The 16,474-nt window shown below is 38.2% G+C and overlaps 1 protein-coding gene across 4 annotated transcripts in view; it reads right to left on the bottom strand.

Annotated features, from left to right (window-relative positions):
• Nucleotides 1-3,711: 3,711 nt before the first annotated feature.
• The window catches only part of LOC121233043 (junction-mediating and -regulatory protein-like), a 111,410-nt gene continuing 98,647 nt past the window's right edge, over nucleotides 3,712-16,474 (bottom strand). For 2 of the 4 annotated variants that reach the window (XM_041121627.1, XM_041121629.1), the window contains one exon: nucleotides 13,641-15,781. In XM_041121627.1, the coding sequence (XP_040977561.1) occupies nucleotides 15,474-15,781 (308 nt within the window). In that variant the 3' untranslated portion in view covers nucleotides 13,641-15,473. The other 2 variants (XM_041121628.1, XM_041121630.1) reach the window with 2 other exon arrangements.

Here is a 16,474-nt window from a genome sequence, read left to right as displayed (position 1 = left end):
AGAAAAATTATAGTTAATATAAATGCTTTGTATGAATTGCATGATTCTTCAATTTTTTTTCTTATTCCTGTGATTTTCAAATGGTAATATACAGAAGGAGTGTGATGCAAATTAGAGAAGTTTAAGATAAAACAATGATGTAAACAGTGAATTATGTTTGAAAGACAATGAATGTGCTTGGCCTTATATAAGCAACGTGGGGTATAGTGAGATATCTCAGAGAAGTCAAGTCTGATGCCTTCTGTGGTGAGGAGAAAGTGAAAAGAAGATGTTGTGGGGTTTTGGTAGCGGGGGAGGGGCTGCAGGGGTGGCTCCTGTGAGAAGCTGCTCGAAGCTCCCCTGGCTCCAAGTCAGACCCGCCTCTGGCCCAGGCCGACCCAATCAGTGACGGTGGTAGCGCCTCTGGGAGAACATATTTAAGAAGGGGAACCGGTAGTGAGTAGGGGGATTGGAATGTGAGAGGAACACTTATGCAGATACCGAGGTGTATACGGAGGGGTTAAAAGATGGAATTTTGGTCCATGGATGAACACTGGGGGAGAAGTAGAGAGCCGAGAAAAATGTAGTCAGCACAGAAAACGGATAGTTTGTTGCCCGTTGCTTGGAATGCTGACCACGGAGATAAGAGAGCTGAGCTGGAGGATGGGCAGCAGGCTGTTGCACAGTACAGCTGTGAGCATGGTCGGCGCGTGACTGCTGGATTATGACAATATGCCACGTGTACAAAGTCCATGAACCAATAGACAGGATGGCTATGGCTCGTGCAGTGCGCCTGGCCAGCGAGCGCATGCGTCATAGGCTCCCTATGTTGCAACCGAGGCGTGTTTTGGCACCCGCTGGCCACGTGTGCCAAAACCCGTTCCTCCGCAAATGTATAAATACCGGGATTTCCCGAAGAGCATCGGGCTGGTGTACGGCAAGGCCACCGTTGCCTCCGTGGGGATGCCCATGTAAAGCTGGCACCTACCGATTGCTGGGCTGAGCTCGCGGCGCAAGAATGTACAGATGGTCCATCTTCCTCACGGTCCTCAGGTCAGTATGTTAATCTGCTTCACAAGATACCCTTAGCATAATGCATGTCTGTAGTTAATAAATGCTTGCTTTTTCCCTTATAGTCAGTGTGTGTGTGTGTGTTCGCCTTCTCGGGAATCCTCGAAACCACCCTAAAACACGAGGTCAGTGAAGAAGGAGGGGGAGGAGGGGCACCTGAGGAGGTTGATGCCCCTGCAGCCCGTGGTGAGACGGCAGGCTGTCCCCCTGCAGCCCATGGAGGTGAACGGTGGAGCAGATGCCCCCAAAGATGGCCGTGACTCCATGGGAAAGCCTGTGCTGGAGCAGTCTGTGACTGAAGATCGGCCCACGGAAAGGACCCACACCAGGAAAGATCATGAAGAACTGCAGCCCGTGGAAAGGACTCACGTTGGAGAAGTTCGTGAAGGACTGTCTCCTGTGGGAGAGACCCCACGGTGGAGCAGGGGACAAGTGAGGAGTCCTCCCCCTGGGGAGGAAGGAGCGGCAGAGACAAGGTGTGGCGAGCTGACCCCAACCCCCACCCCCTGTTCCCCTGCGCCGCTGGGGGGAGGGGAGGAGGTAGAGAGAACCGGGAGTGGAGTTGAGCCAGGAAGGAGGGAGGGTTGGGGGTGTTAAAATACAAAAAATCAGTTTTGTACTTACAAGTTAAAATTGTAACTACAGGGAATTGTGTTAGGTACAATGAATCATGATAGGTATAACCATAGAAACCTCATATATTTTCTATCGAATTTTGTGTTTAAGAACTAACATGATTGAAACAATAGACAACAGTGTAGCCAGGGGACTAGCTAATAGAGGTAATTACAAAAGTGTAGTCAAGTGATTAACTAGTATTTACTCATAAGTTTTGCAGTTCTTTGCTCTTATGACTAGATGTTCCTGTATGCTAGATGAGAACAATGTTGAAATTGATCACATGTGACTGAAATTGCATTAAGCTTCAAGATCAAAGAACAAGGACAAGAACAAAGACTTAAAGGACAGCCAACAGAATCTCAAATGGGTCGGTGGTCGTAAAAGCAGCCCTTCGACTCAAATGAATTCGTCATTGTGCACGATTGGATGTAGGCAGCATTATGATAATCACTAATAATATTTTTATGCATATATATATATATCTGATTAATATGTAATTGTTATTCCATATAACCTTTTTGTGCTGAAGCTGTGGCATGCACGCTAGGTGGAATTATCCCCCGTGCATCCAGCACTGCTAAACGAAGTGCCTGCTTCTTAACGTCACATTGGTGTTAAGGAGTTTTATTCCGGATTTTGGTAACAGGGGGAAGGTGTTCTAAGGTTTGGTTTTACTTCCTAAGATCCTTGTTTTGATTTGATTTGTAGTAAATTAAATTGATTTTGTTTCTTCCCCAAGTTGAGCCTGTCTTTTGCCCGTGACCATAAGTGGTGACTGATCCCTCCCAGTCCTTGTCTCAACCCACGAGCCTGCCTTTATATTTTCTCCTCATCCCACCGTGGGGAGGGAGGAGTGAGCGAGCGGTTGCGTGGTGCTTTGTTACCAGCTGGGCTGAAACTAAGACAGAAGATAATACAGATGATAGTCTGTGGCACAAGAGTCTCCAACAAACATATCCCACAGACAGCACACAAATATAGTAGGAACAAAGAGAGAAGGCAACAGATACAGGGACTGATCTTGAATGTAATTTTTGTTTTAACAGAGTTTTGGTTGATTAATGAGGAGAGAGTGAACCCCAGCACTAATGCAGACAGGCAGCAGCTGTAACACCACAGATAAGAAGCTCTGCCTGTTTTTATCCACCAGCCCTTCCTGTTGTGGCAAGGTTTTGAGGGAGATGTGCTGTCTTTTACTGAGTTGATGAAAGTCTGGACAGTCAGCATGACAATGGCGAAGCTTTGCATGAAGTTTAGAGAAAATAACAGAACTGAGAGTCTTAGAGCAAAGGTGGAAAGGGCAAGAAGGCATCTCAGTGGAAATGAGTCAGGTCTACAATTCTGCAGGATGGAAAGTTGGACAGAAACTTGCGGCACTTCTGTGAACAAAGCGGGTTATGTGGCAATGCTGCTATAGCTACTTGGTAAAACCTTTGGAACAGTTGTCTGCTATAGTGCAGTTTGTATCAGCAAAGTGATGCTTGTAACAGTTAAACAGTCTACACGATACATCTAAAGTTTACAGAGGCTATTTTATAGTTAGATTAATTAAATCCCTCCATCCTAAAAGATAAAGACACCATAGCAAAACTCTATAGCATTAGACCTAGATAAGCTATCTGTGTTGTGAGCATAAAGCTCAGGCTCTGGTGGTGGGGACATGCTGGTGGTTTGGTGATTCAGAATTGCTGCAGAAGTCCGGGATTCTTATAAGCTCCCTCCTACGGCAGGAAGAGTAAAACCTGTAAAATGGGTTCTCTCTATGATGGGAAGCAGAAGTAAGAACTGCTGAGAAAAGGAACAGTTCATAGGTTTTGGAAAAAGGGATCTGACAAACTCACTTTCCATTTTTACTTCTCTCCCTTCCCCACATCCTGTCTGCTGAGTAATAACTGGTGTAACAGAAACAAACCCTACATATAACAATGGTTTCTGTGAAAAAGACGTGTTGTTTTATTTCTATAAGTTTGAGGACTGCGGCCCAATGAATATTTATTTACAATGTACCTTTCCTTTACATCTGACATGTAACTAACATGAAAAAAAAATTATGATTCTACCCATCTCCCATCTTCTGTGTTGTACAAACATTTAGGCCTTATTCCAAGTAGCATACCACTGCTTTCCAAGTGCACCTACAGATTTATTCACTAATTTGCAAATCTGATGCATGCATTAAATATACTTCCAACCTATAGGAATATCCATAAAAGTCATAAAAAAGCAGCTACTTACCTACTCAAGCCAGCCAATGCCAAAGTAGACACCAGTTGATGGTAGCAAATATTCTTAAATAGAAGTTTGTTCCGCACAGCAGAATGTGTGGAGGCATGCACACCAGGATCACGCACACTGCTGAGGGCACAGTGAAAGCATTAGGAACAGACCCTGGCTACAAATATAACACTCTTCTCTCAAAAGAAAAGTCAGTGATTATCAAAGAACTTGCATATTTCAAAACACATTTCCTATGTGTTCTGCCACAATCCAAAATTAATAGCATATACTATTATCACCAGAAGTGAAAAACAGTATTAGAAAATCTGAGCCAGACAGGCCTCAGATTTTAGTAGGATACTTTGCAGTGTAGGTTTGTACTGCAAATGCAACCTGTGTTTCACATTGCTATTAGAAATATCATACCTTTTTCTTGTTTTCTCAGGATTATAATTGCACTGAGAAGTCTTGTTCCATAAATACACAATTATTTTTTTTCTCATGTTAAGGGACCAGCTGGGCATAGAACCTGCCTACACTGACTTACATGCAGCGTAGTTCTTGTACCAGAAACACAGGAGTGAAAGGAAAAAGATGCACAGTACAAACATATCTCTGCACACCATGAATATTTTCATAAGTTTTATGTTGTCCTAGTTTCAGCTGGGATAGAGTTAACTGTCTTCCTAGTAGCTGGTACGGTGCTATGTTTTGAGTTCAGTATGAGAAGAATGTTGATAACACTGATGTTTTCAGTTGTTGCTAAGTAATGTTTAGTCGAACGTCAAGGATTTTTCAGCTTCTCATGCCCAGCCAGCGAGAAAGCTAGAGGGGCACAAGAAGTTGGCACAGGACACAGCCAGGGCACCTGACCCAAACTGGCCAACAGGGTATTCCATACCATGGGACATCCCATTTAGTATAGGAACTGGGGAGTGGGGGTGGGGAATCGCCGCTCGGGGAGTAGCTGGGTGTCGGTCGGCGGGTGGTGAGCAATTGCACTGCGCATCATTTGTACATTCCAATCCTTTTATTATTGCTGTTGTCATTTTATTAGTGTCATCATTATCATTATTCGTTTCTTCTTTTCTGTTCTATTAAACTGTTCTTATCTCACCCCGTGGGTTTTGCTTCTTTTTCCCGATTCTCTCCCCCATCCCACTGGGTGTGGGGGGAGTGAGTGAGCGGCTGCGTGGTGCTTAGTTGCTGGCTGGGGTTAAACCACGACAATGTTTAGATAAATAACAACACAAAATGGCTATATGAGAAACAAACCAGCTGGCAACTCTAGTCTGGGAAATGACTGGTGTATTTCCCCCCCCCCCCCCCAAAAAAAAGATAAAACTCTTCAAAACACTCATAAAGGTACTTCTAAAAATATCTAAGTTCTTCATATACAATTTTGTTTGGTTTTGAAATATTATATTGTACATATACCAAAAAAGCAAATAGTGGAGAAGTCACATGTTTTTCATTTGAGCTTTTTCCATTATCATTACTTGTCTTTTTAAGTGATTGCAGGTGGAGGCTTGTTCTCTCCATGTAATGGTATTACCACTAGCTAGCTCTAAAAGAGTAGGAGAGTGTAATAAGGGAGCTAAGCTCTTAATATTTCTGGGTTTAAATTTCTATTCTTTTCATAGAGTGTTTTTGTCTTTTGATTAAGAGATGGAAAGTGGGTTTGATTTGTATTTAAGCTCACCTATCCTGTATTATTTAAGAGCAAGATTCTTCTATGATACCTAAATCATTTGTGACTTAGTTTACAAAGATGTTACCTAAATATAATTATTCTCTGCTGCAACATAGCTTAGGCACAACCATCTGCCATTAAGCAATGACAGGCAGCTTGAGAAGTTAAAAGACTAACAATGAAAACCTAAATGAACGATATATGAATTTTTTTTTTGTGGGAACCAAACTGTACTAAAAATATTTTTTTTAACATTGGTATGTATTTAAAGTTAAAATGAGACATCGGTCAAATAAATATCCTTTAATTAAAAAAAAAAAAAAAGGATTCATTTTAAAGCACCAAAACTGTATGATGTTACATCACATGTACAAGAAGGTGAGTTCAATACTTTGTGTACAGGTTTAAACTTCTGAGTCATGATATTAAAACCCATGAAATACACAGCAATAAACTTGCATTGCAGAAAAGCTGCACTAAAGATAAAAGAGCAAAAGGCAGACAGTTAAAACTTTTTTTAGTTTTTAGGTATTGCTAGAAACGTTTGCTTAGGGTTTTTTACTTTTTTAAACATATTTGTTGCTTAATACTTTATAACATTGAGCATTTTTAGGTATAGTAAATTTGCAGAGTTGTTTACAATAAAATATGCATTTAATATGTCCTTTTGACTATAATAGGGTTAAAGATCTTTCTTAAAGCTAGGCACTATGTGCTAGTGTTTAACTCTACCAATAATATTACACAAAGCTAGTGAATGGCAAATTGGTTTTCTTTTGATTATTTCTCATTTATTCAACAGGCTTAAAAAAGAAGTTAGTTTCATTAGCCTTTACTGGCTTCATTCATGCAAGACAATCTGCAGCCATCTGTATTTCTTAAGCTTTCATCTTATGATGCTGTATTTATATATATGTAAGATGAAATCCAAAATATACAGCAACCACAGTAACACAGCTGGGAGATGTTAAGTGAGTGTCCCTAATCCCCAACACCTATTTCCCAATTCAGAAATCAAAAAAATGTTCCTAAAAGAATCTGAGAAATCAAGTTGGTCTATGGCAAACCAATTACTGAATAGGTGACAGTTTCTGGAATAAAATCTCTGCAGTTTGGACTATACTCACCAAAATGGCCATCATCCTTCTTACTCTTTCCAAATAGACATACTACTGGTTAATAGCCTTAAATATCAGCTTCAGATAATACTCTACACTAATATTAGAAACTCAGCAGAGTAAAATTCATTGCTTGGTCATTTTCCATATTAGAGGTACATCAGAGCATTCACATTTGAGAAATGAAAAACAACCTTTTCTGTCAAATTCTGAAGCTCTGGGCCACAGAATATAGAAGACCTGAATCACATTGAAATTATATAAATGTCAGGTTGCAGATTCACCATGGTCAGAGCTGGGAGTTTTGGATTAATAGTAAAATTTAATGGGAAGTGCAAAGAAACATATATACAACAGCCCCTCCCCAAAATATACTGGCATGCCCACCCACCCTCAACCCTCCTAAAAATTCAAATTTTAAGTACATGTATTAGCAATTAAATAGAAATTTATTTTGTAGGAAAAATTTAAATTACAATACGTTTATAGGTTAAAAACCAGTCATTGCTGTACTTTTTACAGCACTGATAGTAGTATGTCAATGTGCTTACTACACCAAAGAGCAATTTGCAGTCACGTTTAGGATGACCTACTGTCTGTCAACTCTGGTAGCATTGAAATTATGCAACACGCTCTCCCAGTAAGGTGCTTCTGTGTACTCCTTTTCTTTGCAAGGAGCTTTGCTTGTTAACTCGTTACATTAACTCTGTAGTGCTAAACATAATATATTGTCCATGCTTATGGAATCATTACCAGAAATATATACAGGTAAGTTAATTACATAAGCATTACAATGAAAATGAAATCTGATTACACACATGAGCAAAATTGATTTACAATTATACTCTTGAAATTCAGTGCAACAAACAGAATAAAGGTAACATTAACCAATATATTCTGCTTCCTCTTCTCAATAAGTTGCATCTTCAATAATGCACCTGTCATTACTTTAATATTAGACATTACAGAATATAGTGCTTATACTCAAAATGATTATTTACAAATAATGTAGTGATGTAGAATTCTATCCCTGATGCAGCAACAAAAGAACACAATACATAATCATACTAATTTATTTTGTAGTTGTTTGGTGTAGGATGTAAACTGTCAGATTTTTTTAAAAAAAAAAACAACCAAAACCTTAAAAGTGATGTTTAAGAAAAATAAAAAAAGCCTTCATCTACCCTAGACAGGTAACTTAACTAACACATGAAAACATAGTAAGAAAGTGAATAAAATAAGACTAGACTATTGGTCATTTTTAAAGGATCTGGAACCTCTGTGAATGAGAGAATGAAATTTAAGTTGATGCAAATTCCATTCCATTACTGTTTACCTTACATTTTTGTTATTTTAGTAGAAATTCAGTATTTTGTTTCTTGTTCCCACTCATAAAAAGATTTTTCAGTCCTAAGAACATCATTTGCACAGCAAACATTATGGATTCCAACTCTTTTACCTCACTGGATTAGTTATACTATACTAAAACTGCTTTAATTTGAACAAAGCAAGCAAGTTTCTAAAGATGGAAAAAGCCTGAAAAAGCTGCTGAACTGCTTAAGATAAATGACTAGAAACAGAACAACACAGCCACCACAATGAAGTCCAGCCACAAATGAAAAATACCAATAAGTAGAAAGGTCTTTTTCATGGAGGGTCTCTTTCCTTACATATGTTTAAGAATAAGTGTTTTTTTCTGTAGTGATGCTTGCTAAGATTTCTCAAGGACCAACACAATTCTTAGAGGTTTTCTCAGCTACGGATCTCAATGCAGGATTGTCATAATTTCTGTAAGTTTCTTGTGAATATACTTAAAGTTTCCCCATTTGGTGCTCCAGCCATCTCACTGCAAAATTTCACATTACAGAGGATGGGAAGTTTTATGCATTAGCTTGTACATTACTGTATTGGGTTTGTGTGGCAAGGTTTTGGTAGCTGGGGGGCTACAGGGGTGGCTTCTGTGAGAAGATGCCAGAAGCTTCCCCTATGTCCGACAGAGCCAATACCAGCCAGCTCCAAGACGGACCCGCCGCTGGCCAAGGCTGAGCCAATCAGTGATGGTGGTAGTGCCTCTGGGAGAACATATTTAAGAAGGGGAAAAAAAAACCCCTGTGCAACTGCAGCTGGAGAGAGAAGTGAGAATATGTGAAAGAAACAACCCTGCAGACCCCCAGGTCAGTGAAGAAGGAGGGGGAGGAGATGCTCCAGGCGCCGGAGCAGAGATTCCCCTGCAGCCCGTGGTGAAGACCATGGTGAGGCAGGCTGTCCCCCTGCAGTCCATGGAGGTCCACGGTGGAGCAGATCTCCACCTGCAGCCCGTGGAGGACCCCACGCTGGAGCAGGTGGATGCACCCGAAGGAGGCTGTGACCCCATGGGAAGCCCGCGCTGGAGCAGGCTCCTGACAGGACCTGTGGAGAGAGGACTCCACGCTGGAGCAGGTTTTCTGGCAGGACTTGTGACCCTGTGGGAGACCCATGTTGGAGCAGTCTGTTCCTGAAGGGCTGCACCCCATGGACAGGACCCATGCTGGAGCAGTATTATATTTTCTCTCCCCTGTACAGTTGAGGGAGAGAGTGATAGAGCGTCTTTGGTGGGCACCTGGCATCCAGCCAGGGTCAACCCACCACAATTACATATGCACAATTTTCATAGAAAAGTGGAGAATTATGTGAAATTCTGACATCTAGTGACTCATGGAAGATTAAAATCTAGGAAATTTTTTTTTAGCAGTATGTGGAAAAAAACCATTTACTTTCCACATTGAAGATGGCAGTTTTGAACTGATATAAACTGCTATGGTCAGCATAACTACTTTTTGTGTGCACGTAAAATACATGTTCCTATGAGAACTCCATTTCTATAAACTAAACTATTACAGGACTCTAAGATTTTAGCTAAATATAAAACAGATTAAGGGCAGTAATTTTTCTCAATCATGCATGTTTTCAAGGCAAAGATGAGAGATCACATGACAATTCTGAAAACTGTAGTACAGTACAGCATGGCACTATTTAGATAAATCACAACACATTGGTAAACTGTAGACACAAATGTTGTGCAAGAGGACAATTACACCTATATTTTAAAGTTATACTATTTTTCCTTGGTTTGGAATTTTGCTAGTGTCCCATATGTATACTGTAAGGAATAAAAATGCAGGCTGCAAAATAGAAAAAAATGGACATAAAAGTTGCTCAATCACCACTATTAATTTAGCACTAACTTTCAGATTAACTGTATAATCTGAATTACTGTTCTACATCATAGTTTTGCTTTGTGCTACAGCCAAAAATTTGATTAACTCTGTTTTAAGGTGTGGAGTGACTGGAAGTACAGACAAATGTAGAGCAAAAATACATCACACCTTACGGTACAGGCAATGTCAAATGATTATGATAAACTTTGAAATTGCTGTTATTGATGCATGAACACACTATTAGACAGCTTACAACCACACCATATAACTCAGGGTTCAGAGACTTGGTTTAAGAAAAAAAAACAAACCACAACAAAAAAACAACAATCATTGTGTAGTTTTAGGTCCTTGGAAAGCCAGTATGAAGTGTTTCATAGAGCTGATCTTCTCGGGACAGAAGAATACAGACCTGACAACTAATACACATAGCAAAATCGATACAACTCTGCAATAACGTTGCTTACAGGTGCTTTGAAAATGAATGTTCACTAACTTTATAAATAAGGCAACAAGGTTAAGAAAATGCCTGTTCATAGAAAGAGTAAAGTGACATCCTTTTGAGATGTTTGATAGAGCTTTAATTTCAGGACAGCCACAGCAAAACAGCTGAAGGGTCCAACAGCTGAGGTTCCTTTAGGTTACATAGCCTACTGCTAAGGTAAGTTCTCCTGTTCCTATTTATAAAAGTAAATGGCAAGATGTGACATAAAAGTTAACACAGTACGTGATCTATTACATGACAGCGGCAATGCATAACTCCACTTAAAAAAACAACACATAGTAGTTTGTCTTTCATGAGAGGAATGGTGAATGGAACACGCTACACAAAGGACAGGGATTGTGTATTTCTCAAACACAGTGTATGTCATGCTAATAAAATAAAGTGCTAGTGAAAAGTCAGTTTTCTTAGAATTGTAATAGGCTGACTTTACCGTAATATCACATGGAGTTTCTAGATGGCACAAGGCTATTTGTATTTCTGTACTGACAACTCTTAGTACTGTGATATCATAACAGTAGCTGCCTGCAGCCATCAGTCCTGAAGTTTAGGATTACTTCTAAGTATTCACTGCAGAGGAAGTTGTAACTCTCCTTTAAAAAAAAAAAAGTCAGGATCAAAAGGGATTTTTTTTTTTTTTTCAGCCAATAGGCTTTTGGGTATGAAATACAAATATTTTTGCAGCCACGAAAGGCAATAATAAAAAAACAGCAAGAGAAGCATGATTTTCACAACTGAAGTATCAGTATGTATAAGTGTTTTGATCTTTTTTAAAGGTGGCTGTTTACAGTAATCAAAAGCCATTTTAAACCAAAAGAGAAAAATAATTTTAAATATGAAATTACAAAATATTGCTTCTTATAACAAACGATAAATTATAATGAACTCAGTTCAGCATAGCTAAATATTATTTTAAAAAAGCATGAAAATGTCTACTTTAAAAAGGTGTAAGACTATAAATAACCTTCTAAAAAAGTGCTGCAGTATGTCTTGCTAAATGTACCATGCTGAAAACACATTCTTGAACATGTACTGAATTCAACTCTTATTATGCTGTAGTCACTTGTTATTTTTCATATTGACATACATGTCTTCAAACTAAGAAGAAAAAAAAATCTTTGTTGCACGTTACTGAATTTCAGCTACTGTAGTGCAACTAGGAATTCTGCTCATTCTGGAACATCACACTGCTACATAGCAAGCTTCTCTGCAAGGAGCTATTTAATTGGTTTTTCAAGCAGATGATATATTCAGTTCAGTGAAAGGGAGGTTTTATAGCTGGTCTGATGTCAGCCAAATCCCAAAGTTACTCTAACAGCAAGTATTCTCCCAACTCAAAATGCCCCCCCTCACTTAACTGGCTACACATTACTAATGCAAATATAAAAAGTGCTTAAGAATCAGGCATTCTTAATTATATAAAACGTACATCTAAACAACTTAGCTTTCTGCCCAAACCAGAATTTTTGGAACAAATTAAAGAAAGAAGTGACCTGAAAATTAACATTTCAGGCCATTTTTTCCATATACTGAATCATTTGCCAAAGGAAGACTATTTCTTTGCCAAAGAAAGCCTCCTGTGGAATTGATGGTCAGAACTGCTCGCTCTGAATTTTCAGAAATGAAGAGGAAAAGTAATCTTCAACCAGGGTTTCTTTTCTCACTTCAGTGGCTGTGAATCACCTGTTTGAGGGGGAGGGAAGGAACATCTGAAAAGCTAAATGGCCATACAAACACTCTCTGATCAACATATTTGGCAATTCCAACATGCAGTACTGAGCAGTGTCTTTAAAAGCTTTGATTCTCTTTGCTCCCAGGGTAATGACACTAACTCTGGAGCCAGGACACACAGAGTATGACCAAGTCTTTTTTTGCCTTTTGGTATTATTGGCAATGAACACAGATTAGAGCTTGAAGAGGCCCGAAATACTGGATTAGAAGACTATGGAGAGCAAAAGCTCGCTTCTTCACCCAGTTACATTGTCTGTCACTCCCAGGAACCCAGGCTTCGCATTACTTACAGTACTCTAAATGCACTATAGTGATTTATGCGTACCATTATGTACATATACACAGATAGGCTTGGGATACTTTTGATAACCGATAATCTTCTGGTTTTTCATACAGAAGCTACTGCATCTTTATACTGCTTGTTCAAGCTGTATTTCAGATACACAGAATGCCTCAACATTTTTGTACATGGGTTAGAGTGTCCATAAGGAAGGAACTGCTCTTAAAAAAAAAAAAAAAGTTAGTCGTAACTTTATGTACAAGTTAATTCATAAAGCAGGTAATACAAGAGACAACTAGATCTCCTGCAGGAATTATTTACTATTAGTTTGTCTTGAAACTTCAACAATTAAGAAAATCAATGTGCATTTTAATACTACTGCTGCACATACATTAAGACACTTTTTGGCACTTGATAAACATACATCATTATATCAGATTTAGCCTTCATTCCTAAGCAAATAATTGCATTACATTTAGCCTATAATGATGTATATGTATTAAGCATAGTTTGTAACATATGTGCCAATATACTTTTGTATAACTGTTTTCAACCTAAAATCTCTATGCAACTGGTTTTTTGGATGTGCAGAGCTTAGTTAAAAATCAGATCAATCTTTTTAATAAAGCATAGTATTAAACTGATAACCTTATAATGAAGAATATTATTCTGCAATTTCTGCAACAGACTTTTCTTAGATTTTATTCTTGTATAATAACTACTGGGTAACCAGTCTATATGTTCAAGCAAGTACACTCATCTATGTGAAAAGTATTTATTCAGCTGAATTTCACGAGGGCTTTGTTTCAATCTCTCTGTTCTCTCAGATTTTTTCACACACTTCCATACCAGGGGCCCGTTTTTCCTTTCTGAGCTGTTAGCTATTTTGTACAACCATTTTCAAATCAAATCTGTACTATCATCTGTTAAACAGTCTCATCTCATGAAAACAAGATTGTTTTCATAATAAAATATGGTATTGGTAAGAGAAAGCAGATCCCAGGCATGTGAAAAACTGCAAGGAGCACACACTCAGAACTCTGACACTGCATCCTGCTTTAGGTCCAAGTGATTTCCCGGGACCTGAGCATTTGACAGGAGTGCATCCTTAAAAGGGGAAAATGCCATAACTGTAGACTGTTAAAAAGGAGACAACTGGTGCACTACAGATACTGACTGCATGGCAGTGATTTTCAACCTGCACTCTGAACAGCTTCTAAAGGCCTGCAAAAGATAGCAGAGAAAAACACATGTATTTATATTGTACAGCAATGTACACATAAGACTTCTAAGAGGATACACTTCCAATGGAAAATGTTTAGGAGGTCCACCAACTAGATTTAAAAAATTCAGTCGCTCTTGGATAAATTCCTTTTTTTTTTTTTTTTTTACCAACCCATAGTGTTAAAGAGTATTCTTGCTAAATAATGCAAACAAGATCCCAAACAATAAGTTAGGTTTACTAAAACCATAAAGTCAAATCACAAAGTTTAAATTTGCTCAGTTATCTAGGAAATGAAAAGAGAATAATTGCACTAAGCCAAGTAAATTCCAAGGCATGTCTTTTTTTATAGTTATCACTTGATTTCTGAAGGGCTGTGGTAGTGGTAGTTTTCAGTATGCAAATAACAGAAAAAGTTAGATCTAAACAAAATTATTCTCACTTTCAGTTTCAGCAAGAGTTAAGTACACCTCCACTCCTGGATTTTCAACTCCAAAACTAACAGTACATTTGGTATAGAATGAGCATGCCATAATTAAACAGTATTAAATCATTAGTGTGGCCAGTGGCTAGTTCATGAAGAAATAAAGGCAACATTTATTTTCCTTTTTAAAACATTTTAAATATAATTATTTGAAAATAGCATACCATTGGAACAGTTTGAGACATAGTACTTTGTAATCACAACAACATTCAGAAGATGATGTGCTAAGTCACCATCACTTTTTGAACAGCTGTAGCACTTTATCAATAGTCACTCTCCAGCTATGGTAATAACTAACCAGGACAGAATTGCCTGATTGTAAAAATCCAAAAAGGTTATCTTTTTTCTACTGCTAGCTGTGTTGCAAGGATTATAAATATTTATCTCCCATACTCTTGAAATAGCCTTTGATTTCTAAACAAATTTTTAAATTCTTTAGAGATTGTCATACCTCTCTTTTCTCCAAATTTTAAATACTTGCAAATAAGTTTAATGGGACCTTTTATTCAGACTTAAGTTCATCCATATGCCAGTAGCAGAAAAGAACCACCACAGAAGAATAGTGCTGTATGGTAGTGTTGTAATCAAGAATCTCTCTGTGCTACTGATGCAGCCTTAATTTTGAAAACTAATCTCTTGCCAATTTCTGGTTTGTTCTGAAATCATTAACTTCATCTGCTGAAGTCTATCTGTACTTTCAGGCACTGTAGCTTAGTATAATGCAAGTTCATGTGATTCGTATGAGTAGCAGAAGTATAAATTATATTTGTATATTTACTCTTTATAGTCTAGAAATTCAATTAAGTCAGAGTGTTTACAGATTGAAACCAAGCTATTAAAAAGTCAGTCACACAGGGTAACCAATGAGATTTCAATGTGTTCAGCAGTCAAATCTAATTGTCCTTCACTTGAAGCTATTCAGTCTGAAGTGATAAACATGCTAAATTTTTACAAAGCCAGAAGTAATTAGAAAATAAGTACAGGGTGTGTCCAAGAGAGGTTGTGTTGCTTTGTTACTTAAAAGCTTTTAAAAGCATTTTGGTAAGCTACAAACAGTCCCTTCAAATTTACTAAATAAAATAGAGCTTTTCATAGGAGCAGTCCTGTCACTATTCAGCAAAAGTATTCAAACAATAAGAGGCTAAGATGTTGCCTAAAAATAGTTTTCCTTACTATAAACTTTAAATTCCTTTGAAAAGTCAGTGATACTAAATTCATATGTGCATGTTTTACCACATTGGACGTCAGACAGTTTAGTCACATTCATACTAAGTCTCCTAGAATGCATAACCTGAGGCTTAGCAGCTATTGCTATATGAAAAGTGTTGAAATATATTTTTTTAATGTAGGTTAATTACAGGTTAATTTTCCCAGTCTGTACAAGGCAAACTCTCCTCTTCGTCCTCTGATTCAGGTGATGCTTCCTTAATTCGTCGCAATGCTTCATGGATGCTCCTTGTCAGAGGGTCAGTATCAGGCAGAATTGTAAAGGATTCTCTCAAAACATCTTTCTGCACTTTCTTCAGTTTCACACCTTTCCTGATCTGTGCCAAGATGTTATTGCTATCATCTTCATCGGGAAAATGAGGGGGACTTCTCTGCTCAACTTTTCTTAAGTGAAAGCTGCCACGCTTCAAGGAAGCCAGCACTTCATCCATTGGGGAACTCACTGCAGAAAAATCAAAAGACCTTCAGTATTATTTTTACTAAATTTATTCAGTCTTCTTTTGTATTTCCTACAGACCAAAAAGTAGCTACATGCAATTAATGTGATAGTCCCATACCATAAGTATAAAGGAGACTGTAGTGTTTTCAATTTTATCATTCTGTAGCTCTATTATTGTTTTAGCCTCCAAATTTATCTTCCCTATTACTAGGTCAAAACTGGATTATACAGACAATTATAATTTCTGAAACCAAATAACCTCCTATCAGGCAGGTAGCAGAACTTTTTGAACAAGATGGCTTTCCTGTTTGCACTCAAGAAAATCAAGACAGCTGCAATGAATCCAACATAATGAAAGTGTATATTACATTATATTTCTTGACTTTGAAACTCAGGTAATGAGTATGCATCTTAAGTATTGGACTGTGCAGTCACAGAAATGCAAGCACAGAGGAGAGCCTACATTCTCAGCACTTGCATTTTGTGGCTGATTTTACCTACTGTATGACTATTAGTACATGCCAGTGAGGGAAGCAGCAGTACAGTCAACTGCAACAGCATGCATTTTCCTGCTCCTCTGGATTCATATATGTATCAGCACCTAGTCACAGTGTGCCTATATAAATTCCCTTCCTTTATAATTAATGAAAACAGAGAAGTAAGAGTTAATACTTTATCACAAATCCTTCCTTTATC

Source organism: Aquila chrysaetos (genome assembly GCF_900496995.4).
Source record: "Aquila chrysaetos chrysaetos chromosome W unlocalized genomic scaffold, bAquChr1.4 W_unloc_4, whole genome shotgun sequence".
Lineage (NCBI taxonomy): Eukaryota > Metazoa > Chordata > Aves > Accipitriformes > Accipitridae > Aquila > Aquila chrysaetos.
The sequence above is the reverse complement of the archived record's forward strand: the minus strand, read 5'-3'. Positions and strand labels throughout refer to the sequence as shown.